We start from the raw sequence: 25,683 nt of genomic DNA, 5'->3' as shown, positions 1-25,683 counted from the left end.
AGAAGTATTTGTCAATATTATTACAAAAGTCTGTTATCTCCAGAGTTCTCTAATCCTTGTTTTCTCTTGGCATTAATGCGGCATCATATGTCAACTTCCCATAAATTCTCAACTATACCAAATATTGTTTATTAAACTATAAATGTAACTCCTGGTCAGTACAGTTCAGATTATTCAAACTGGATCAACTATTTTTACTTTGGTTTTGAACTCACTGCAGAGTCCTGAATTTCTGACAAAAAATCGTCCCAAGTCACCCTTGATTCACAGGAATTTTGAAAATCATTGCATCGCTCATGGGATGAAAAAAGAAATCAGCTTTCTGGCTGTATGCCAGAAATCATGAAGTGGCTACTATTAAATATCAAGAAATGCCATTAGTTTGGGGACTCAAATGGAAATCTATTTCAGATGGTACTTTAGAAGAGGAGAGAATAGCAGTAATAGCGATAATAATACTTAACTCTCTGGTTAGCGTTTTCCCGTAAGTCGTTTATCATTGAAGTATGAGAGGATAATGAACAACTAGGCTTTTAAAATGTTCTTTGGTGTAAATAAGTTTACTTAATATTAACTGTCCCTGAGACTCTGTATGTCAGTATACATTGATGAAATCATGGTACAAGAAATTTGCATTGTGTGTTGCTTCTCTTGTGCTGCTAGCTGCATTTTCTAAGCGTGAATCAGGTTTGGTGTGTAATATGGGTATTAGGTTGATTCCACAGTTAAGCTCTGCATATGTGGCCATTGTAATTTCACAGTAAAGAGAAAAAAAAAAAAGTCTAAAAGCCTGCAGCCCTGACATGATTATAGCTGAAAGAAGAATCTAGTCACAACACAGGAAACCAGGAAACTGAGGAATCAAAAGGTTTGCTAGCTGATAGGAGAAAGGTGGTGATACAGCTGAGTGTGCCATTCATCTGAGTGTGCAGAATTACCATGTAATAAACCGTCCTTCATCACTGCATTATTCTTTTTGAGAAAATCATTGACTTTTTTTGTCATCCTTATGTTCCTTCCTAGTCATACCTTCTTTTTATCTTTCTCTTATTGCACTTCATTGTGGAGCTTAGAGTTTAGTCTCAAAAAATGAGTAAACTTGAAACCCAGGTTAGTAGGGGAAGAAGAGACAAGGCTGAGAAATACCAATGAGTGAGAAAAGGACATCTATTTTGTCACTTGCAGGAAAAAAGAGGAGGAGTCTGCACTTCAAAATAAAGTGTATTTTTGTAGCACAATTGAGGTAAAACATTTGTGTATCACAGTCAGAAGCTGTGTCAGGAAGTTGAGAAAAGTTAACAGCAGTGTGCAATTTATTTTTGATTTTTTTCAGTAAGTTTCCACACCATGATCTGGTGCAACTTAACACTTATGATGTATGTATTGTGCTGCATGTACTTGCAGAACTGTGTCTAATTTCATGGCTAGAAAGACAGAAGATTTTATTAGATAAAGTAGAATTAATGGAAAATTTCTTTATCTATTCAGCTGTTATACAACTTGCCTCCTGTATAATTCTGAGGAATGTAATAATGTTTCTTAAAGTTAATAAAAACATTTCAACTGGGAAAACAATTTCAAAGGAAGAATTTTGCCTGGCATAACTATTAAAAGTTTGCTTGGTTTGTCCAAATTGATAATAAAAGGAAACACGAAGTCAAAGTCAGAGGAAACTCATGATGAATTATTCTGTAGTCTGTTCTGAGGAAATTGTGTATCGCTTGCTGAACATTAATTTATATCTACCAAAACATTCTTTTTTCTCTCCATGCCTCTTACCTCATCCAGATTTATATTTTTGAAAATAACATCTACTATCAGCCTGATGTAAAGAGTAGCTCATTGCGCCTGACATCTTCGGGAAAAGAAGGAATTATTTTTAATGGAATTGCAGACTGGTTATATGAAGGTAAGATGGACAAATATTTAATGTTTATTAAAACAGATGAGAGGTTCTTGTACAGACCCTACAGCACAAATCCATTCATTTCAGAACATTGTGTTTTATGTAGAGGTTTGCAGGGCAGAGTGTTTTTTACAAGTGGTGGTATGCAGCATAGCAAGGCACTTCAGTGGGATGCTCAGAAATGATCTGTCCATACCTCTTAGCACCTCAGTAGTTATGAGCAGATAGCTCACATAGGCAGTTTTGAAAACCTCTGTCCAAGTAAGCTCTGAAATTAGAATGGTAATTTGCATTCCTTAGTCACATAAATGCCTGTGTCTGATAATTACCTGCTTCCAAGGTTTTGGTGGTTTTGTTGTCTGTTTTATTTTTTTAATGAATGTTTTTGAAATGTTTTAATGTGTTGGTGCATTTCAAAATGTAAAGACGAAAAGAACCTTTGGAGTAGAAGATAATTTTATATGCTCTTCATTTTTTTTCAAATCTAACACAACTGCATACAAATTGAAGAATTTAAGTCTATGTAGTCATTGACACAATATATCTTTTTTTTTTTTTTTATAAAACAAAATAAACTTAGTAAGAATGGATGCAACAGAATAACTTTGGGCCCAATTCTGTAAACATTTGGGGGCACCTTTTCAGGAGAGGGTAGCCTGTCTTTTCTGTTCTCCTTTAGGTGGAGGATGGAGCTGCCGTGAATGGCATATTGCTGATCATTATACAGCTCTAGTCCATAGAACAAAATGTAATATGAGACTCTTTAAAAAATATTCCTCCCTGGTCTGCAAAGGAACAAAAGGATGTGAGGAGGATAATTCAGGCTGGAAGGGACCACAGAAGTTTACCAGATGCAACTGCTTGGTTCTGGTATTTGCCAGGCCTTTTATTCAAGCTGTCTGGAAGGTATGCAGTAAATCCCATCTAAGAATTATATGGAAAGAAGTTTAAGACTTATTTTAGTGGAAGAAATTTGGGTTTTATACAGTTTGGATCTCTCCATTGGTAAGATCTACATCTAAGAACTAAATAGAAACAAAACTAATATTTTATTTGACACGCCGATATGATGCAACATTAATTTCAGTTTACCTATATATTTCAGAAACATCATATAAAGGAGGTTGTTGTAGATTTTTTGGTAACTTTATTTGTTTTAAAGATAAATGAAGCTGTTGATAAAGCAAATGACTTTTCCTTTAAACTGCAAACATTTCATGAGGAACAGAAAAAGAAAATGGGGGAACGAAGAATGGAAGGAAGAGCAGCTATCTCAATAGTGGTGATGATGCTTGTCTGAGTTATACTCCTGCTGCTTCTCTGCGTGTGCCCACCCTTCATACAGATGTATTTTATTAATTTTGCGGAGTGAAAGGCTTTAAAACTTCACAGAACTTCTTCAGCTGACAAGAAAACACAGACCTCTTCACATGTACTTTGGTTCATTTTTACCTGTGAACATAGGCAGTGATATATAGGTCTCATACCTGGCTGATATTCAGCAAGGCCACAAGCTTGCTGATATTCACAATTCATTCTCTGCTGGTCTTCTGTGTAAAGGGCTTTACTTATTGAGTCAGGGAGCAGAGAAGCATGACCCAGAATATATGGCTTTGAAGATAGGTCCCAGCTTAATTACAACTAACCCTAGATACGTCAACCCATTCAGACACTTCAAACCTTTCAGGATCTGATTTGCATCTTGGAGAGTCTCTACTGACATTTTAAGAAGTTTTTGTAGGCTCTTAAATTAGGTATGGAGCCAGGCCTCTGATCTGGTTAGTATGTTATTCTCAATTACCTTTCCAGCCAAATTCTTAAAATCTGAATATAAAATGCTCACAAAAAAAAAAAAAAAAAAAAAGTTTAAATATCAAATACATTGCAAAAACATCCAAGTCTTTTCATAAACGGAAGACAGAAGACCTAGACGACCTGCACAGGGTGATTTGGAGTTGGTTGGGAGCTGCTGTATTAGAATCCCAGGAGTTTGAGTGCTGATTCTATGGCTGTTTCTCTTTCCTTTCTTCTTAATATGAAGTGCAGTGGCAATAAATGTAAGAAAACAGTGCATGACATTTTAAAGAATAACTTTAATTTGGCAGTCAAATACAGTTTGGATTATTTTTTTTTAAAAAAAGATTTTTGATTTTCAGAAAGTTATATTGCAAAAATACCAAAAATACTGAACTGTCTAAGAATTAAAACTGAGCCAAAAAGACAAAATATTACACTTCAAAAATTATTACATAAATACAACTGTGAGAGAATGTGCAGGTACCCAGCTGCCACAGCTCAGAGAAATTAGATATAATAATATTTCAGTTACAGCAGTTACAGTCATATTTCATGTTTACAGTGATTTATTGACGTCAATGGAAGTATTAATTTGAGGAAGGTATTTGAAATTTGGTATTTTGATATGCCTTGTTATCCAAACGTTCATTCAGGATAACGTGAAACTGCTGAAATTGCAACAGATACATTTGAATTAGGCAGAGAAAGAAGAAATCAATGCTAACTGAATGAGCTAGGAACTTTGTGGTAGTTATTGTTATGGACCCTAAGGAGATCTGTTTTTGCAGAGGAACTTCTTCATTCTCATATTGCCCACTGGTGGTCTCCAGATGGTGAAAGACTGGCATTCCTGACCATAAATGACTCTCTGGTGCCAAACATGGTTATTCCCCGGTTTACTGGAGGCCTATATCCAAAAGGAAAGCAGTATCCATACCCTAAGGTAAGATGAGTGTGAGTGCAGCCCCTACCTCCTGTTTTTTGTTCTTTGATAGTATTCAACCATACAGAAGGAGTGTTTCTAGAGAATAACAGAGGCTGAATTGGTTCATGCTGCTTTTCAGGAAGTATTAATTATGTTTTTTTTTCCAGTAGGCTTGTAACACCTTTTGCTGTAAAGAAACTATTGGGTGAGGAAGCAGCAGACAGACTGATTCATAGCAATTTCATCACTGATGCATGGTAAAATCAATGCACCGCTTCTGAGAGAAGAGTAAAATGTTTGGAGAACTGCACAGAAAAATAAATACTGTCACAACTGCATTGGAGTCACACACACTGTGTGCAAAGTACAAGTTCTGCTGCAGTTATATAAATCTCAGTAAATTATGCTACTATCAATAAATGCAAAAGAGTGGCTTTGGATAAAATAAGCCACAATAACATCTTTTATTTTTTTTTCTGGCCATCAAATTAAAACAAACAAAAATGAAAAACCCATCACTGAGTTTCAGAACAATTAGAGGATTTTTTGATTCGTGTTGGGAAAAGACAGAACAGCTCAGGCAGGGATAATACCTGAAATTGCTCCCTATTTTCTGGGGATTTCCTGATCAGCTGCCTCCCTAACCATAATTTCTGTGTTAAGTACCAATGCTGATACTATCTTCCAACTTACTGATTTGTCCATATTTTGCATGCAATTTCAGAGTGCCTGAGTACATTTCTGATGGTATATGTAGGTCTGTGTGTGGTACTCCTTTAACATTTCAAGGAAAGTTCATGGAGGACTTTAAATAATATTACTGTTACCCTATTCTTGCTATCACGTTTTGGAGATAAACCTTTGTTCTTAAGGAGTGGAAAGTTAGACTGTAACAGGTACTATGAAAAAATAGTACGTATGATATAAATATAATGTGTGCTGTGAAATAATACTCTGAAATAAAAAGTAATGGTGTTTTCAGAGGTAGTTGTCATGGTTTCTTAGACAAAAGCCTTGAGTGACAGAGAAAAGAAAAAAGAAAGGAATATTTTAAAAAATGAGCTTTGTAAACAAGAAATGAGAAATTCCATTTCATTAGCAATTCAGCGTAAAAGTGATACACTACTATCTCAGTAATCTCATTAATGAAAAAACATTACCTTTATTTAATGTCTCAATTTAATGCCAATCTAGCTACACATTAAACACCATTAATTGGCGATGAATTTTGTGGTAGAGCTACATAGATGAAAAAAGGTTGGGTCTTTATTATAAAATGAAACCATCAGAGAAAGTTATAACTACGATTAAAAAATAAAATGAAACCCATATGTGTTTGTGAATACTGAAACATGTACCTGTGCGTACATGTCCATGTGCCCAGACTGTTCACTAAAAAAAATAAAAATAATGAGAGAGGAAGTTATATTTTGTATAATCTGTATATGCCAGAACAAAGTAGGGTTTCAATTTAGAGTTCTTTCACTTCCGAACAATTTATTATTGTTGTTGTTGTTATTATTATACAATGCCTATGCAATTTAGATTGCTGAGAGTCCGTTCATTGTAGAGGGAAAAGTGTGAATTTGAGAGTCGGCTGCTTGTGTAGGACAACTACCTTCAGCTGCCTGAGTCCATTGCACACCGCGTGCACTGCTGATGTTTGCCCTGTGACCCCCGGGACCTCCCCAGCTGTTGGGACAGAGCTTGCATCAAGCCAGAAGCTTGATAGTACTGCTGTAGAGCTGTAGCTGATCTGAGGCCCTGTGAGCATAACCGGGGCAATATCTGATGTTCTCAAAAAACAAAACAACAACAAAAAAACATACAAAATGACCGTTGCTGTGTGCCCTGCAAGGGCAGTGAGTGCACATCCCATTGCTTTGGGTAATCACAGGGCAGTTCCTGCCCAAAGGATCCAGAACTGCCGTTAGTGGTACCAACTCTCGCCTCATTTTCAGTCCCCAATCCCATGTCACGACACTGCCCTTTACACGTGTAAGCCACCCGTATGTGTTCTTTGGCTGTTAAGACACACCGTGGCTGTTTGCAGAAGAGGCAGCGCGTTGGGGCAGGACAGTGCTGAGCGGACCTCTCACGGGCAGTCCCGTGCCACAGCCACCCGGTGCCACAGCTGGGCCAGGCTTCGGTGCTTCGTGCCCAGGATCTGGCTGTGCCCACTGTGAAGGCATGCTTTAGAGGGTCTCTCTACAACTTGTACTCATACAGGAGATAGGAGTTACTCTTGGCAGCCCTCCCTGTGGGAGTACTTGGATGCCACTATGCAAACAATGTACAGTTCAAATGATAAAAGGAGGTAGCAGTTGTGTAGTAAGGACTTGATCTGTCAGTGGTTTTCTTCCACAGTTTTGCATCTGTATAAGCTGCTTTCATGTGGAGGATGCCTTTGAAAGACCATGTTTCTTTCAGGCAAATTTTAAAGTTTTTATGAACGAAAGTCCAGGAATCTAGTTAAATCCATTTTCTAAACTTTTCTAAGCACTAGAAAAAATACACGTATCCACTTTCTTCTCCCCCATACCACTCAGAAATAAGTGTACACAGCATTCAGACTGTCTATATTTTGAGAAAAGTCCACTTTCTAAAGGAAACATGTGGGTATATTTCAACCACGCCCTCTTGCATTTGTAAATATACCTGTGAAGAGTCTGATATACAGCTTTGTAGGTTATTATGATTAAATATGATTACCTTCCCTTCCAATATTAACAGCTTGTTTCCATTGAAGCACACACTTGCCGTTCCCTGTATCCTAAAGAGACAATGCAGTTGTGTGACTCCTGTGTCTTTCACAAAAAAGGGGCTTGAGTGGGAGATGTGGGACTAGCAGTATATTCTTGCCAGTCCTGCAGTGCCTTGCTTTCTGTCACCAGTCCTTTCTCTTCATCTCAAGAACCGCTTAGTAACGAGCTGTGTTACTGGGAGAAGGACGAGTCCTGGCTTCCTATAGATCCTCAGGATTTATCAGGGTCTTCCTGTTGTATATATATCAAACTGCCATTTTATTCTCCTTTAGCAATAAGTGTTTTGTTTCTCTTCGAGCTAGCTTGCCAAAACAACAGGGTCCTGAACAGTACCAAAACCAGAGATTTTCTTCTCAGCAAGCCAGGGGAGGAAGTCCTGGGGAAACTGATAATGAAAGAGATGGAGGAAGAGGAGGGATGTTATCTCAATTGGAAGTAGAGTAGTCTTTTGGAAAAAGAGCAATAGGGGTTGGAAAAGGCTTTGCTGCAGGCTGGGTCTGACTGCTCTTTTAGGAGCTGGCTATTCTTGCAGCTGACTTTACAGAACTGGGTCAAACTACTTTCAGCATTGTTCCCTTGCTCTGCACCAGAAGGTCAGAAGATCTGCCGAAGTAAAAGGGCAGTGAGAGAACGATGCGATTAATACTTCACATTTTTATCTATGTAATTTGTATGGCTGTGATTTTTTATGTTCAGAGCTTTCTCTTTATTGTAAACATACTTTATTATGTTAATGATTGAACCTATTTAGCTGTCACTGATTCAGTGCCACTAAAGCTCCTATTTTTATATATTTTTTTCAAAGGCAGGTCAAACAAACCCAACAGTAAAGCTGTTTGTAGTTAATCTGTATGGACCAGCACATACACTGGAACTGATGCCACCTGACAGCTTTAAATCCAGGTATTTAATTTCATTGTTTGGTGGAATTTGTGTTTGATTTAACATGACTCAGGCTAATTGTTGCCTTTTTACTTCAGCACAACACTTACTTTTGATTGGAATGCACTTTATCTTTGTTCTCGTGACTGGACATAATGATGGTGAAATAAAATACAGATGTATTGGATTGATGCTCCTCTTAGAAAACTCAGGGACCTGGAATTTGCTCATTTCTGATGTCCTGAGAAGCTTCAATTCTCTTGAAATATATGAAATTAGGAATCCGAAGATATCGCCAAGGGGTCTGAATGCTGCCATGGTTCTGAGCTTGTTATGGCATTTGCCTTTACTTGCTGTGTGCCAACTTGTTGCTTTCAGTTTGTGAAATGGAGTTGCAGAATGTAGAATTGTACCACAGAACACGTAATCAGGATGTTCTGTCATTTAGAGAGGAATATTCTGAACTTTTTAAGTCTGGTAGGTTTTGGAAAGTTTTGTTTCAACCTATAACTGATGGATGCAGGGAGGTGGCAGAGGGTGAGATGCAATGCCACCAGGTAGACTGAAAGAAGGGCTGTGCTGTGCCTGATAGTGGGGTCATCAGGAGAAACTGTGCTTCAGGACCATGGAGCCAATTTAAGAGTCCCTTTTACTTAAGAGCACTTGTAAAGAGGTCTGGCTGTAAATGGTAACTCTCCTGCTAAAGTTACTATCTTAAGCTGAGCTCCTGGTTACCTGTCCTCATTTGAGGTCCCTCGAAACTTTTCTTTAAGGGCAAAAAAATGTTCATCCTTTCCCTTAGGCATATTCCAATTTGTAGAATTGCAGACATCTTGATGAAATTCCCACTGTGATTTCAGTGCACATGCTAATGATCTTCTAGCCCTAACCTGTTATACGATAGCAATAATCAAAGAGGTGCTACAGTCCAGGCACAGCTGAGGTCTAAGGGCAGGGGAAGTACCACTTCCTCTCTTCTCTCCAGGCATTTTCAGGTGGGGAAGAAAAAGAAATAAGAAAGATTTTCATCACAAAAATGATGGGCCACTGCTAGCTAAAAAAAAAACAAAAACAAAAATAAAAACAAAACCTCTGCATATAGGTTGTTGTTCTTGCAGTTCCTACAAAAGCCAAAAGATTTTACAGTAACTGTTCCCAAAGCAATCAGGATAGTAACAGTGGGTACTGATTCACAACGATCGCCACCTATTTTAAGCTGGTTTAGCTTTCTTCTGCACAAATTAAGGTATCCAAACAGTGCAGGAATAATACAGTAGTGAATTATGTCTTGCAATTATTTATGTCAGCTAGAATGCTTACTGATTGTGCTAGTGAAAGGAACTGTTTTGACTGCACTGTGCATTTTGAAGTATTTTCTTTCTGTTGATGCACTACTGCTGAAAAACAGAATAAAATCTCCTGCTGTTTGCTAACACCTCATTAATTAAAATGCTAGTATAAGATTTTAAAGAGATTCTCTGCTACCAAGGTTAGCCTCTTCACTCACTTAAACAGCATTAAAATGGTACTTTAAATGTCAGAAGATTTGAAGAAGTGAAATGAGAAAGCAGTATGTAAATCCCCAAGGAAAAAAATAATCTTGAAAATGTGATGGTTTCACTTCACATTTTTCAGATCCATTCTTGCTCCCTAAAGTGCTGAAAATAAAAGTAAAATCAAACAAATTAATATTGATATCTTAAAACCTTTTTTGCGTCTTGAAACTGAACACTATCTCAGTTTGTGGAATTTCTGGTGTGATCCTGAAGGGGCATATTCACCAGATTTTTGAGTCCTTTATAAACGTTTTGCAGCAGTTTAATTTAAATAATATTCATGTTCTCTGCTCTCTCTAATATGCAGTGATACTCCTTTAAATTTCAGGTTTGCTGCTTTGTCAGAAGGCTGAGTAAAACTATTTAAACTTGGAAAAAAATAGTTTCATCTTTATTTTAGCGGTATAACTCCTGTTCTATAAAATTTAGAAAAATGGGTGCAAGCTAGGTATACTGCCAGTTTTGCATTTTGACTGGATTTGAGTAACTCTTGGTCACAAGCGACCTGTGTCAGGTCATCATATATAATACATACACACGTATCCATATATCAATATATATGCAGGTATGAGGAGTGACCTTTGAACAGACCTTTCTAGAGTGGAAGTCTTTGGACTCTATAATGGTTGGGAGAATTTTTTAAAGTATTAGCTTTTTAAATGAAAGTAGTATCTTTTTTTTTTTTTTTTTTTTTTTCCCTCTCACTGCCTTTCTAATAGCTTTTCACAATCAAATGGAAGGGAACACCGTCATATATAGCTTTGTGGATCTTTCAGGGTAGACATATTTTGGAAATATATAATGCACAAGTCATTACCAACTCCTATTATGGGACAGATATACTCCAGCTCAGAGAAACAACACAAATGGTAGGGAATGGGGCTTCTATTATTTATAACCCTAAAAAGTAACAGCTCAGCCCAAGCTGTGGCAAATTTTTAAATTTCCTCCTTAATGTTTTATTCTGTGGAGAAATTTATTCTACTGTGCACTGATAATATCACAAAAAGATTCTCAGACTTTCTTCTAACATGTGGTTGTATTCTGTGCAATTTCAGGTATCCCTTTGGTATTTCTATTCCATGTGTACAATTACGTTATGTTTTCTTCAGTAGCAAACATGATTTTGTACTGCATTAGTACTAGAAAGCCAATATAGAAATGAGGTGAAATGTGTGTGTCTTCATACGCCACTAGCTCCTGAAGTTCCAGTTGGAAAGCTAATACTTTCTGCAACAAATCTTGAAAAAAAAAACAGTGTGATGTGCAAGAGGTCAGTTCAAACCACTGTAATTTAGGACACCTGAAGAATCTTAGTAACTCATGATATTTAGATAAAAGGTTGATAATATGATATTAACAAATTATGTAGGATGATTTTTCAAACCCCATGCTAGATTTTAGACCCGTTGAGAAGAAAAACACCTTTCTTTTTACAAAGTGGAAATCATTAATACAGAGAAAACGTGAAATACCACATTAAAGAAGGTAGTTGATTTACTAGATTACAGCTGTGCCTCCACACATGATGAAAAGATTTTTCTACTAGAACTGTGCATTGGCTCTCGAAAGTCTCAGTGTGGAGGTCATCTGCTGTTTACTTTCTCTGTACTCAGCCACTGTGAGGAAACTGCATTGGCTCTGCAGTATTCCCAGACACTGCTGACCATGTCATTTTAAAAGGCACTTTAAGAAATTAAGTTAGTCCTTTTTATTATTTTTTTCCAGTAAAGTTTCAAAGCCTAAAAATATGGTAGATGATTCTGATTCCATATATTCCATTCTGATTTCATATATGCCTGCTTTTAAAGAGACTGAAATATACAGTCAGACCCTTTGGATTTTGTATGGCAAATTTCAAACATTTTAATTGATTTTTAATTAATCTTTTGTAATGGAACTGGAGACACTTAATAAATTCAGCTCACATAAATAACAGTCTTCCAACCCTCACTATTTTTTTCTGTATCTATGCATTTCTAAATCTACAAAATTATTTGGGTATTTATGTACGTCTAGTAGAAATCAGTTTATGAATCCCTAAAGGTTTTTATATTTCTGGCAGCCTTGCTATTGAAAAGAAAGCTTATTTGATTCTAACTTCATGTGGGAAAGATGCAATGGGGCAATTTGTTATTAAAAAAACAGGGTTTTGTTTTCACTTTTTCTTCAATATGCTGTCTAGTCACTTCTTTCAAGCTTCTTTCCCTCCTCTCTTCTGTAACTTAGCAATAACAATGCCTACCTCACAAGGTTAATGTAAAGGATTAATTCACTGCCATACCTTTTAGCAAATGGCTCTAATATATTCAGCCAAAGACTGCAAGATAAAAGTATATTCACAGGCTTTTTTATTGAAGTTTTCCCACGCAGTGCCAAGGTATTTATTGATTATTCCCTTTCCTGTTCAGTGGAAAGAAATGCAAGTTCTGTACATGGGGCTGAACAAGACCCACTACTTACAAGTGAAACAACACGTGTTGAACACTCTTGAGTGATGCTAAATGTTTTAGCAAACTGCTCAACTATCTCCCCAGAACTGTGATTATCTCAGTTGAGATAATCAAAATAAATGAAAAACATTCTATAAGAAAGAATTATTAAAAAAAAAAAAAGGGGGGGGGCTTCAAGTTTGGCAAATGCTGATAAACACTTTTGATATCTAACATGCTTTTTATCAGTACTGAAAAATGAGTCCAGATTTCACCACGTTACAAGTCTTCAAAAAAAATCTAATTGTTGTACGGTCAGGAAAAGCATTTGCTTTCTTAGCAGCTACAGTTGGAGATTTTTCCGTCACTGAATAAACTCCATCCCCTTCAGGCCCCTAGAGGTCACCTGTCTTGGTGTTGCAGCACCTCCACGGCTCTTGTCAGGTGTTCCAGCTCCTTCTGTTGCACTGGCTGTATACATTTTATGTTCCTGTTTCCTAAGGGAAAGCTGTACTTTCTTTAGATTGCTTGTCTTATCTAATTGCCCTAGGCTAATTTGAAGCCAAGCAACAGATTTAGATATAAAATGTGGAATTTTATATCTAATTATAAAATAGGAATATCTCTCAGTCTGGTCAAGGTGTTTTGAAGCTCTTGTTTTTATGCATCGCCTGATTAAACCCAACTTGCAATAAAGTGAGTCCTGTACAAGCTCCATCAGTACTGACTGATCAGTCTGACTTGAGATATGCTCCTGAAGAGGAATGGAAGTTGTGCTCTGAACATGCAAAGTACTGTAGAGCACCTAGTTAAATGGTTTCAGACTGAGGATCTAGTGTAGTTTTTACTTCATGATTTGCTTCAGTCCTTTGTCCAGAAAGCAGTCATAGTCTCTTTAAAGTGATGTTGTGAGGAAACTTTGTGTATGTACAAATGCAGAGGTTCTAGATCTAGTAATCCCTGTCCATTTGTGTATTTGGGCCTGAAGGGAAAGAGAGAGAGAGTTTATTTTCATTACTAGAACAATAGATCAGTTGAAAACAACCTAATAAGTTTGGAGATACAGACAGCAGCTTCCTCAGAACTAAAACATGTTTTGTCCTGAAGGCTTCTCTGTTTATATTCAACTGTAGCAGTCAGTCTAATAAAACATGATTTTTTGCTACAGAGTTTGACAAGGTTATATCTATTGATGGGCAACAACATCACTGCTCTGTATGTGTATGCGCACTGTGTCTATGAAACAAGTTAACTGGAAATTTGTGAATTATAAAGGAATATTACCTGGAGGCAGTATTTAATTTCAGGAGGATGTGTTTTGTTACATATATATACACCATACTACACTCCTGATAAACCAAGTCCTAATTTATTGACATTTGAACACATTTGTATGCATAGTTGATGAGAGGGGAGAAAAAAAAAATTAAATGATCTTTTGCTTTCACTTCAGTGATCACGGAGTTTATGTCAGTGATGGAAGATGATGATATGGTTTGATTTGGACAATTAGTTACTATATCAGCTGCATTCTGAATGATTAAATCTCCTGTTTCCTTCCCTCCTTGCAGACTTTTTTGAATGGAAATGCTCAGGCTCTGTTTTGTAAAATTTGGTTCTGGGATAATTCAGGCACTGGGGTCAGTGGATGCTGTTTATCTTGTGGATGCTGTCAGTGGTACTGAAGTACAGGGAGAAAAAGGCAGTTCTTAAAATACATGAAAATATGTATTTTGAACGTATCATTTTGGCTGTCTTCAGGCTTCTGTACGCACAGTCACCGGCCTTATGAAGGTGTGACTGCAGAGGGGGAAGGAGGCAGATACTCCATACCATTAGCCCCTAACTAGGAAGCCTCCCTTGCTTTGCAGGCCTGGAGGGACAGACAATTTGTCCGATGTTATGAGCAATTTGATAAAATGGAAGCTGACACGCATGGACACTTAATGAGACTTTGTTTTCTGTGGAGGTCTTATAATAAAATACTTGTTATTTTATAATGTGACATTCTAAAGTGATCTCACCTGCCCATTACAGACTTTTTTTTCTGGACTGGATTCTTTTGCAAAAATATGTATATTCTGAAGCAATTTTGAAAATACTGTTTTCTGTTGGAATTTAGTGTTGCTTTTTAAGCTGGCCAACAAGTACGTGGCTTATGTGTGTTTGCAGACATATGTTACACAAGTATATGTTTCCAGTTGGTACAGTTTATGTATTAGAAATGTCTGAGAAGGAGGTGCTAACAGACTACAAATATCCCAGGGGAACAGAATACTAGGATTGAGCATTCCTGCTTATTGCCTCCAGGAACACAGACAGTGGGCATTTTTTTTGTTTTGTTTTGTTTTTATCTCCACCCCTTAGTGCTGATACTGTCATGCAGTACAAATACATCCATACTTTTTTATTCAGTATTTGGAGAACTGTATGTCTTTTTAATGTCTAATCTGAAATAGGATCGATCTGAACATTTTGTTTTCATTGTTTACTTAGGGAATATTACATCACCATGGTGAAATGGGTAAGCAACACCAAGGCTGTGGTCAGATGGTTAAACAGACCTCAGAATATCTCTATCCTTACAGTCTGTGAAACAACAACTGGGGCTTGCAGTAGGGTAAGTCAGATTTTTTCCCAAGTTTTCCTTTCAAAGTTTCTTCCTGTATTTTGTTTTCATATTCAGGAAAAAAATATATATTTTTGGAAATCAGTTTGCAGATGCCATAGTTGCAAGCTGAATGTAATTAGTCAACAGAGAGGAAATAGAGATGTGAGAAAATTCCAAATCTGGTGAAATGATTTTATGCAATTAGCAACTTTGAGTGACAGTTTCAGAATTACTCAGCTTTGTTCTTTCATTAACTTCAGTGGAAACTGCATTTGCTGAACATCATGTACTAAGGATATTGCTAGTGCAGTGGCAAGCTTGACTTCCTCCAGATATTTTCATGCTGTCTGATTTCTCCTCTCTTCCCCCATAGAGTTTCATCTCAGATCTTTCTGTCTCTCACAGCTTACATACGTTTAAGGAAAACATGAAAATGTTGATAATTCCTGCAAATTCAACAGCAGAATTAAATAACTTTAAAGAAATAAAATGGAAAAACAATAGGGATATTTCAGTTTGGAGAATAATCCAAGCTGAAATACTTTTTTCTATTTGAGTTCAGCCTCATCACATCCTTTGACCCAGATTTTGACATCTGACAATCTTTCAGTACCTCTCTCCATTTTCACAGTCACTCTCGCAACTTGAATGCAGCTGGGCACTTTTCCGTTCTGAGTCATAGTCTCTTCCCTAAACCAGCTAAAAGTACAAATATTGCCTATCCATGCTAATATCAGTAACAACAGATGCTCCGAAGTAGGGGGTATAATTTGGAAGTGTGGATGCTTATGAGTGATTAATGTATGTCTAAGTCTGGCCTCTGAGTCAAAAGGCTCTCATCTGTCTGCTACTGAAGTCACGTGTAAAAGTGTTAGGGATCAGTTCTAAGCTTGTTGCTTCTATGCAATATTGCTGCGTAGTGCAGGCTGCTTTTCCTGACTCAGAAACTGATCATTAGTCCCTAGACCATGGGGTAAGGTTGTGAACATGGATATTTGTTGATTGGATTGCTGCCTGGTTCCTGTGAGTCTTCCGTCCTTTATTTCTTTATCTATTTTTTTAAGAAAGTCAGTTTAAGAAAGTGATTTAAGTGAATCACTGTGAGCAGTTGTTTCTGAAAGGAAACCCTTATGTGCTCCAAGGTCAATTGGATTTATCCGAAGTAGGTATCCAGGGACCTGTAATCCAGGACATAATATAAGAGGGAGGGATAGAGAAATTCCACTCCAGAAGAAATAAAGTGCAGAGAAGGGCCTTAGAGGTGGGTGAGCAAGGCCAGCAGTGCAGTGAGCACAGCTCAGACAGGGCTCGTGTTTGTAACCCTGGGCTGTGCTTATGCTGCATCTACTAGGATACGGTGATGCTTCTGAATTCAGTAATGGATGAGCAAAGGCCATAATGTGGGATTATAGCCTTCTATCATGCCACTTGATTTCAATTCTTAACATTTCTAAACATTTTCTTCGACTGTAAACCCTTTTAAAATCATTTTGCATGTTCTCAATTCCAAAAAATGCTGTATAAAAACAGATGTGAAAGTAGCCACAGCTTTTTCATTTTTCAGGCCATGTATGTACAGATGCTTCTATAGCTAAGAAATGTTCATTACCTCAGTGTGACTGACAATTCACAACAGTTGACATACATTCTACATTTTTTCCAATGTGTGCACGATAATTTTTTATTATTTTTTTAGGTAGCATGATTTAAAATATGAGCATGACCAATAAAAAAAAAAAATTATTTTTTTCCTCGTCACTGACACCAAGCTACAAACCATTAAAGAAGGGGATTGTGATTTCAAAAGGTCTAAAGGTCTTGCACTCTGAGTTTGATGCTGGCTGTTTGCCCAGTGTTGATGAAGAACCTAAAATATATCCAGTTGTCAGATGATGCCTAGAGGTAAAAAACAAATAGGACTGCATGCATAAAGCTTCTTGATAGCTAATCAAAAAGGATTGAAAAAGGCATTCTTAGGTCCCCTGTGGTGTTCTACCAAAAACTCAGAATAAAGCAGATGACTTTGTAATTAAATTATCATTCATTTCTATGTAAGTGCCAAAGAAGAGATGTGAAGATTGTAACACAGTAGGAAAAAAAGCATGAAATAGCTAAGGACCTTTTGCTGAATGTATGAAATATTTTTGGGCCATTCCATAAAAGCCATTTTTTTCTCTTATAGAAATACGAAATGCAGTCAGACCTGTGGCTTCCTAAACAGGTATGGTATAAATGCTGTTTCTGGGTGTATAATGTGTAATTCACAGAATCACAGAATGGTTGAGTTTGGAAGGGACCTCTGAAGATCATCTAGTCCAACCCGCCTGCCAAGTAGGCGCAGGATGGCTTTCAGGCAGGTTTTGAATATCTCCAGAGAAGGAGACTCCACAACCTCTCTGGGCAACTTGTGCCAGTGCTTTGTCACCCTCACAGTAAAGAAGTGTTTTCTCATTGCTTCGTTGTCATTTTTATTTATTTATAAGCTATTTCAAATACTTTAAATACTTTAAAAGCTATTAAAATACTTCTAAAATTTGCTACTTTTTAGGATCTTTACTTTTACAGCTGAGGATTACAGAAGTGACTGTGTAAACATTCAAATGGCATCTTCTTTGGCAGTGGGAATCCTGTCACTTAACATCACACAAGACATTTTGCTATTTAGCATGTCATTGGGGGAATAAGATGCACATTTCTAGAAAGCAATTCAGACAATTGATCTGAGGCGCCTGTCTGGGTTTCAGAGGCAATGTTCCCTTCAGTTTCTGATCTCTTTGCGTTGAGTTGGCAGGCACTTGGACAACCAGCTGTACCTACATAAGTGTTAGATGGCTAAAGATAGATAAAACAAATCCTTTTCAACACATCCTATATACTCTGCTGATATTTTGTTGTTGTTGTTTCTGGTGGTGGTCTTTTATTTTATTGTTATTATTTTATCAAATTAAGCACAAAGGAGTTCAAAGATTAGAGGTCATATGGGCTAAAAGTGGAAAGAATGGGAATATTTCTAAATTCATACCCAGAACAATATGTTGAGCTAATATGTCAGCAAATGGTTCCATTTTCATAGCTTCAGAAGAGCCAGCCAATAAATGGATGACATACATTCTATTTAAAATACATTTCAGGCTTCATTTTGCAGTGTGCAAATGAGAAATCATTTTTTAAAAAATCTATGCTTTTATGGAAAACAGTTTTCCTTTAATATTTCTGTGTAAAGTTAGACATGGAGAAATGGTATCACATCAGGCTACAATTTATGGTAAGGCCACGATTCAGAATACCACTTCAATGTGCATATTTTTTTTCATACAACTTTATCAAAACTAATGAGTCTTAAGTGTGTACTTGGTAAAGTTTTTCTGAGCCCAGGCCCTGGAAACATTTTTTCTTTTCACCCGTAGTAGGATTTATTTCTGTCACTGATTGCATGCCTGTAAAAGAATGTGTCCTAGGAAATTGCAATGCATTAGGGGTGAGACTACCAGAACTTTTACTGGAAACACAATAGTAACTACCTGCATGTGCTACGTGTAGCTGTAGCCACCAGTTGTTGTTGTTTTTTGTTTGTTGCTTTGTTTTGTTTTTAATCTTAGCAGAATATATTTAAAATCTAAGGTTTTTTTTTTTTTCCATTTGTCTTAAGAGCATGGCAAACAACAAAAACAAACCATCAAGAAACTCGATGATGTTTTCTTAAAAAGTTTAATTGAAAGCAGGATGATCTAAAACGTGTAATGGAAAGATGGATGAACTAAAGCAATCTTATATTTACAGAACGAAGAACCAGTTTTCTCCAGGGATGGCAGTAAATTCTTCATGACTGTGCCAGTGAAGCAGGGAGGCCGGGGTGAATTTCACCACATAGCCATGTTTCTAGTTCAGGTAAGTTTTTGGTTATTTTTAATATCCCAGAGGTTATGTGGGATTCTTACTGTGAACATCTGACCCAAGCAAAGACTTTGCACTTCAGTAGTCTCAACATTGGTTTTGTGGATGTATATGGTCATTTATCCTGTCCAGATTAACACTCTGTGCAGAACTTCTTGCAGAATTAGTGGAATTCTTTCTCTTTCTTTACGGATGTGCTATGGTGGCATGTAAGATCTGTAAATGAGAAGTACTTCCAAAGTATTCTCTTTGGAATGTTTCATGTTCTGTTTGTGCCTCTATAGCCAAGCAGAGATGTTTTCTTGTTAAACTTGTCTGTCAATAATAATGTTTGATAGCCACAGAAATTCAAGAGACCTGCAGAAATACTTTTTTTTTTTTTTTTACCCTCGTTCTATACACTATAAACATATATGTATAATTTTAAATTTTGGTTGGGAATATTCAGAATTCTGGGTGTGCACACAACAAGAGAGGGAAACAATACCAAAAACTTATAATGCTGCAAAAATTAGGACCCTTTTATTACCCATCTCAATATTTTCCAGTGGCTTCCACTTCCCAGGGCCACTGCTTCTCCAAAGAAGAATCTGAAAGAAGATACATTTGTACTATGACTTTGAAGGTCACTGGCATGAAGTTGTGATGACCTAATAAAGGAAATTATGCCCTGGAACAGAACACTCCAAGGCATCTATTTAAATCAGCAGAGCATTAATCCAGGTGCTTTAGCAGAGCCATATGACACAGGAGGGATTATCAAGGTACCCAAAACATCAAAACAGCAGACTTGGCACCAGGCAGCTCTATTATCTCCCTTTATGACGATGTTCTGGTGTGAACATTATTAAGTCTGAAATATGTTCACAGTATACTGCAGACAGCAAAAGAACCTTAATGGAATTTTAACCTGAAGAAGCAAGAAGATACTCATTCACTAGAGTAAATATATTGAGGAAGAATCAGAGAACAAAAAAGGGATCAAAGACATGTCAAATTCTATCTTCTAAAGAATACAGTAACTCAGATGAGAATCGGGTAAAGGTATATTAAAGGAATACAAAGTTCACACCAGAACAAAGCAATTGGTCATATTTTGGCTTCATTCCAAATATTATGAATAAGTATCTTAAAAAACATAAATAATAATAATAATAATGATGTAGATCTTATAATTAACTTTCAGCATTCCCAAGGACGTTACAGATACAATAAAACTTTCCTTAAACCTGTACAATCTGATATTTTTACTCCTAAAGAACCCAGGAAACCTCATCCTAATTTGTGAAAATATTTAAACAACAGATTAAGCCAACTCTTATTCAGTAAGATAATTAAATGTACACATACTTTTAAATGCATGTTTTTGTACAATAATGTTTAATGTCAAGCTTATGATTAGGAGTTTAGTATTCTATCCCTGGTAGGCAGAATTAGATCCCTGAGTCCTGTGCAGCTCCAAAAATAATTAAAAAAATAAATTTGTTTTGACTGCTATAATCATGAATAAACAAGTCTAAATTGTACCACCTATGTCAAATTTGTATTTAAGTATATAGCTGCTCCTAGGAAGGCAAGGAAATGTGATATTGCAGGTAGCAACCGTTATTCATCAATGATCAACATTCTGCATGGTAATGGGGCTGGTACAGGGCAATGGAGGACTCGAAATGTGTTTATATGATGTGTTTTACACACTGCATTAATCTGATTGTCCATTATTTCTAAAGCAAACATGGAGGCATAAAAATTATATTAACCGTTACACATAAAGTCTGTTGTCCCATCAGATGTTTGTCACACCTTGTGAGAGCCACGGTGGCATGACGGGTGCCCTGCAGAATGTAAAGCAGCCACCAGGCCGCTGGTACCCACGTGATCGCATTTTTAACATGATGGAGCTCGGTTAATGTTGGAATTTGTCTCACTTCTCTGTATTATTTGGTACAGATACCAGCTCATTAACAGAAATCAGCTGAAGTTAAAGTTCAAACTGCAGGAAAGGTGAAATGATTTTACAGACCCAACACGAACGATGACTTAACACGTATATAGTGTACATACAGTGACAAAAGTAAATTTTAATGGCTTGCTTTAGATTCATTTAATCATGGTTTTGTTTGTCAGTCTTCAGCACAAGTAGTAACAAATGGTGGTCTGTCTTTCTTGGGCTGCATTTCTTAGCACTTTAGAAAAGCGTGTGTCAATGATATAATCAAAGCAGGTTAGCAGAAGCATCTAATTAAACCTTCTTGAAGGGGGAGGTTTACTGTTTAAAGGTTGTTGTCTATCATAGATTATTTACTGTCTGAATGCAGAGGGCTAGATGTGTATTTTATTATGTTCAAATGCTTTTAGCAACTTATGAAATATTTAAAAGAAACTAACCTCAAAATGGGATTGAATCATATGTTATGTATCCAGAAATTTCTTACTTGGGGTTTTACAACTCTAGAAAGTCTTTTTTCTGACCACAAGAGAAGAATTATAAAGTGACTTTAATGGATCAAGGCAAGAACTTCCTGCAAGCTTCATAAATTATGTATCATGGCTGTAACCTTGAAAAATAACCATGTTTATTAACACTTGGCTGGGCTTTTTATTGTTGTTTCTTGTTAGATTCTGTGATTTTCGTATTTAAATATCTCTTTCAGTATGTGCAGCTCGTTTCTTTCCAGAAAGGAAACAGTCACTAATAATAAAGTGGTAGTTTAGTCATTCCTGGAGACGTCGCTGATTGTCAGAACTTTTCTGAATTCAGGAGCCAGCATCATAAACATACGTACAGCACCTAGTACAGCGTCCTGAATTCAGTTGGTACTTGCAAGACTTGTCAGTTACTAGGCCATTTCTTCCTCGAGTATCTGTTAGAAAACAGATCACTTCTAAGGGACACATTTTTGCTTTGCCATTACCAGGCATGTCTCATAGGAGTCCTTGAGTATCTTCTGCTTTCTAGGTATTGCTGCTGATGGTGTAGAGCTCAGAGTTTACAGGATATGGTTGAGTAATAGAGGTATTAAAAAAAAGTGTTTGGCTTTATGATTTTTGTAGGACACATAACCACTGTGGCCACTGTGATCAGGTATGGATTGGTGCTCCAAGTTCACAGAGCGTAAGGCCAGACAGCACCATTAGACCCTCCATCTGACCTCCTGTGTAATTCTGGAAGTTTCATCCAGTATGGCTGAAAGATAAGCTGAAGTATTACCTCTTTTCTTTACAAAGTTTTTCTTGAATTTGAAAACCTAGGAGTTTTTATATCCAGGCCTAGTACAGAAAAACACTTGAAGTGTGTTTATGTTGTAATACAATAAGAAGTGAAGTTTTAATAGGCAGCAGCCCAAGCAAGAATTTTACCTTTTTCATTCTCAATCACCTTCAGGTGAGCTTCTTACTCCCAGCTTTCATGGTTTTTAACCTGTGTGTGGTGAGGAGTCTGCTGCTGCTTGCTGCCAGAGAGTTTGGGTTTGCCTCAGGTTAGATGTGCATTGCATCCTGTTGCTTCCTAATTCAGTTCCTGGTGCATTTGCTGGAAAAAATGCTGTCACATTCTTCATTAGATAGAAACAATTTATGAGAGGGAGCAAGCACCCAACTTGTAAGGATTTGGTTCAATTGCCAAAATTCAGTGGCTATTAAACTCTCCTTATATGCTCTAGATAGAGAGAGGCTTCTGCAGAGTGCTTGTTGGAGGAGGGATTTTGATGAGATGTAGATCCTGTGAACTTCTGTGTCCGTGTTGGTGTATTGCATTCCCCATGGAGGGAGGCAGGGAAATCTCTATGACAGTGCTGTTGGTACAGCATCTCGGTAATCTTAGCTTGCTACAAGCAGACAATAAACACAAAAGCTTAGTGAGCACACCCTGGTGCAGAGTTTGGGTTAGAGGAGTCTGAGTCAGATTCCCCCGCTATGCCTCTGTAAAGGAAAAAAAAAAAAAAAAAAACAGAGAAATAAAATATGTGCAGTGGCAAGATCCTTAGCTTGAAATATAGGAATTCTATCATCTGTTGGCATATGGGCAACTGAAAGAAAAATTGTGATGGAAACTGTGTTGATATTAATGGCTTTGAAAACTTTATATATGGGAGAGAAAGGATACTTAAAGTTCAGCCTGTCAAAATGTGGATTTTGTGAATTAAAGATGTTGTACATTAAAGATTAAAAAGCTCTAATCAGTAATGACATGCACAAACAATCCTGCTAGGCAAGGAAAAATGTAACAAGTAAGATGAAAGTTAATATATTCCATCTCTTTCCAGGCTAAAAGTGAACAGATCAGTGTGAGACACCTGACATCAGGAAACTGGGAAGTTATTAAAATTCTGGCATATGATGAAAATACTCAAAAGATGTAAGCACTACTCTCTTTGTCTGTTTATAAAAATATCTGAGTTATTAAAGCGAAATCCATTTAACTGGAAATAGTGTATCTAAAATTAATCAACAATATTTCTTTCATTTTTGAGCATTATCATAAATTGTACACTCCTGAGTACATAAAATGCAGCTGTAAGACAATTTATCTGCCAGGGTATTGCTGTGTGTGTCTTTATGCAGAAGGAAAAAGAACATACTGTGACATCAGTTGCCTCATTATGGTTTCTAAATACAAGAAATCAATGCACAATGCAGCAGTAATAACATTTTTGTGGCCTTTTCCTGGGTTCCAGAAAATCAAGTCATACCAAATTTTTAGTACTTGATAAAACCCCAAATACTTAAAGTTTTCCAGCTTGCTTGGTTACCATGTGAAGTCTCTGGACTTCGATGATCTGACTCAAACTCTTAACATCGAATGATATGGAAAGCATTATCCAAACCCATGATTTTCACCCAGATCTTTCAAAGAAAGAGAAATTTTCCCAAAGCTCCACTTGGTATTACAGTGGAAAGGAAATGCACCACATAACTGGTGATTCCTGGGAGCAGTAAAGAACTGACACGCAACGTCTGAAGGCCCCAGATGACTTTAGTGAATCTTGGTGAGCCTTTGTATCTATCTGCACACAGCAAAAAATAAATACACATGTCCAATCCTGACTTTCTTTGAAGTAAATGATATTTCAGCAAGAACATTTTGTGGCTGCAACAGTGCCTGTCATCTCCAGAGTCACAGGGTGCGCTCAGCCTGCAGAGAGATGGCAGACTGCAGGTGAGTTGTCTCGACCACCTGAGAGGACTTCTTTACCCTCCTTCTGCCTTGCAAGCAGAAGCTTTTTGGGAATGTCATCTGGGACACACCAAGGACTTGCCTTGGTATTATTGCAGCAACTCTACTAAGCCGCTTTCCACCCACATAACCTTGCCTGTAAAGCATTCCCCAGGGTGCTAGCTTCTGTCTCTAGGTAGAAGAAAGAGTCTACAGCTCAAAAAGGCTTTTGGGTATCACAATGCCTATTGTATTTTATGATATAATTTCAATGTGACCTTTTTCTGCTGCTTGGATTTCTATTGCAAACTCTTGGAGTGAAGAAAGAACTTTTTGTTCTGTATTTGTTATGTGCAGAAATGGGTCCTGGTTGGTACTGGAACTCCTGGATATTACAGAAATTGAACAGAAACCATGAAACACTATGTTTATTGCTGTTTTGATATGAAATCATATAACATCTGAAATAACTATTCTGTATACAAAATTTTAATTTATTCTTGGGAGTTTCTAATGTAAAAAGAAATAATTGTAATTACGTCTTGCACCAATCTAAGCATCACCCAGATCAGACTGTTTACCAAACTGAGTTTAACTTTCTTCGTCTTTTGGGTGCAGTTATTTCTTAAGCACTGAAGAATCTCCAAGAGGAAGACAGCTGCACAGGTAAGAAGTACATGTGGCTATGTTAACAGCATCTTCATCCCAAGCCACAAGTGCTAAACTGACATAATTGTTGCTTTGGGGGTTGGGTAGACTATGTAAAAATGAGTACACTTAAGCTGTAAGAAGGAAAGAATCAGAATTTTTCAAAACTAGAAAAGCTGATGATGTTTTATGTTAAAAAAAAAGGAAACTATTTTCACAAAAAATGTTTTTACGCTTATGTCTTCACTGGCACTTTAAAACCATTGAAATAGCTGGACTAAAAGGCAATTATGTAATATGTCTGTGTTTTTAAAACTGATGAAAATCTTCCAAATACAGATAAAAAAAACCAACAACAACAACAAAAAAACTTCTCCTTACGCAAACCTCAGTGCTTAAATCTGAAGTTAATGATGGTTTTCATGGTGTCCTGCTAATGTTGTTATTCCAGGGCACTGTTAGCTATTGAAACCCCAGTCTTGCTTTGGGTAGGTTTTGGATCCTATCCACATTGCCGAGTTTATAGAATGGTAATTCACTCAATCCTTTGAAAACAGTTTACATCATGCACAAACTAAGATGGTGATAGTTTGGCAGGTTTTGGGAGTGAAACAAATTCTGTCACTTTGAAAAGCTAATTCTTGGTTTATTGTATTTTATTCCAATGGAAAATGTTTCTGATGTTTTTTGTTTGTTTGTTTGTTTTTCCCAGTGTATCAACAGTGGGATCATTGAATCGTCAGTGCCTCTCGTGTAACTTCCTGAAAGACGAGTGCACATACTTCAGTGCAAAGTTTAGCCCCATGAATAGGCATTTTTTACTGCACTGTAAAGGTAGGTCAAATGCATAGCTTGTAATAATACTGTCTTTCCTTCTGAGTTAATGTATTCCTTTGAGAAGCACATTAGGCTGGAGTCTAACATTTAGCTCAGTAGTGGATTACTCAACGTTTTATACAGAGCTTATTGCAAAACAATAAGTAAGAATGTTCTGTGTAAAAGCTAAATAAACAAGTGATATCAGAAAGCTGCTTCAATCCTAGTAAAGGACATTGACTTTTAAATTCACCCTGAATAAAAATCCTTTACAAAAAATATGGGATTTTATAGTG

The 25,683-nt window shown here is 36.9% G+C and overlaps 1 protein-coding gene across 11 annotated transcripts in view; it reads left to right on the top strand.

The window, feature by feature from the left end:
• Positions 1-25,683, top strand: part of DPP10 (dipeptidyl peptidase like 10) — a 494,333-nt gene that overhangs the window by 445,312 nt on the left and 23,338 nt on the right. For all 11 annotated transcript variants that reach the window (XM_080599345.1, XM_080599346.1, XM_080599344.1 and 8 more), the window contains 9 exons: positions 1,789-1,909; positions 4,492-4,646; positions 8,199-8,296; positions 14,760-14,883; positions 17,057-17,095; positions 18,655-18,762; positions 23,034-23,125; positions 24,542-24,589; positions 25,284-25,405. In XM_080599345.1, coding sequence (XP_080455471.1) covers positions 1,789-1,909; positions 4,492-4,646; positions 8,199-8,296; positions 14,760-14,883; positions 17,057-17,095; positions 18,655-18,762; positions 23,034-23,125; positions 24,542-24,589; positions 25,284-25,405 — 907 coding nt within the window. The remainder of the gene's footprint in view (positions 1-1,788; positions 1,910-4,491; positions 4,647-8,198; positions 8,297-14,759; positions 14,884-17,056; positions 17,096-18,654; positions 18,763-23,033; positions 23,126-24,541; positions 24,590-25,283; positions 25,406-25,683) is intronic.

Source organism: Anser brachyrhynchus (assembly GCF_964034855.1).
Source record: "Anser brachyrhynchus genome assembly, chromosome: 7".
Classification (NCBI taxonomy): Eukaryota; Metazoa; Chordata; class Aves; order Anseriformes; family Anatidae; genus Anser; species Anser brachyrhynchus.
This window is presented reverse-complemented; position numbering and strand designations above follow the sequence as displayed.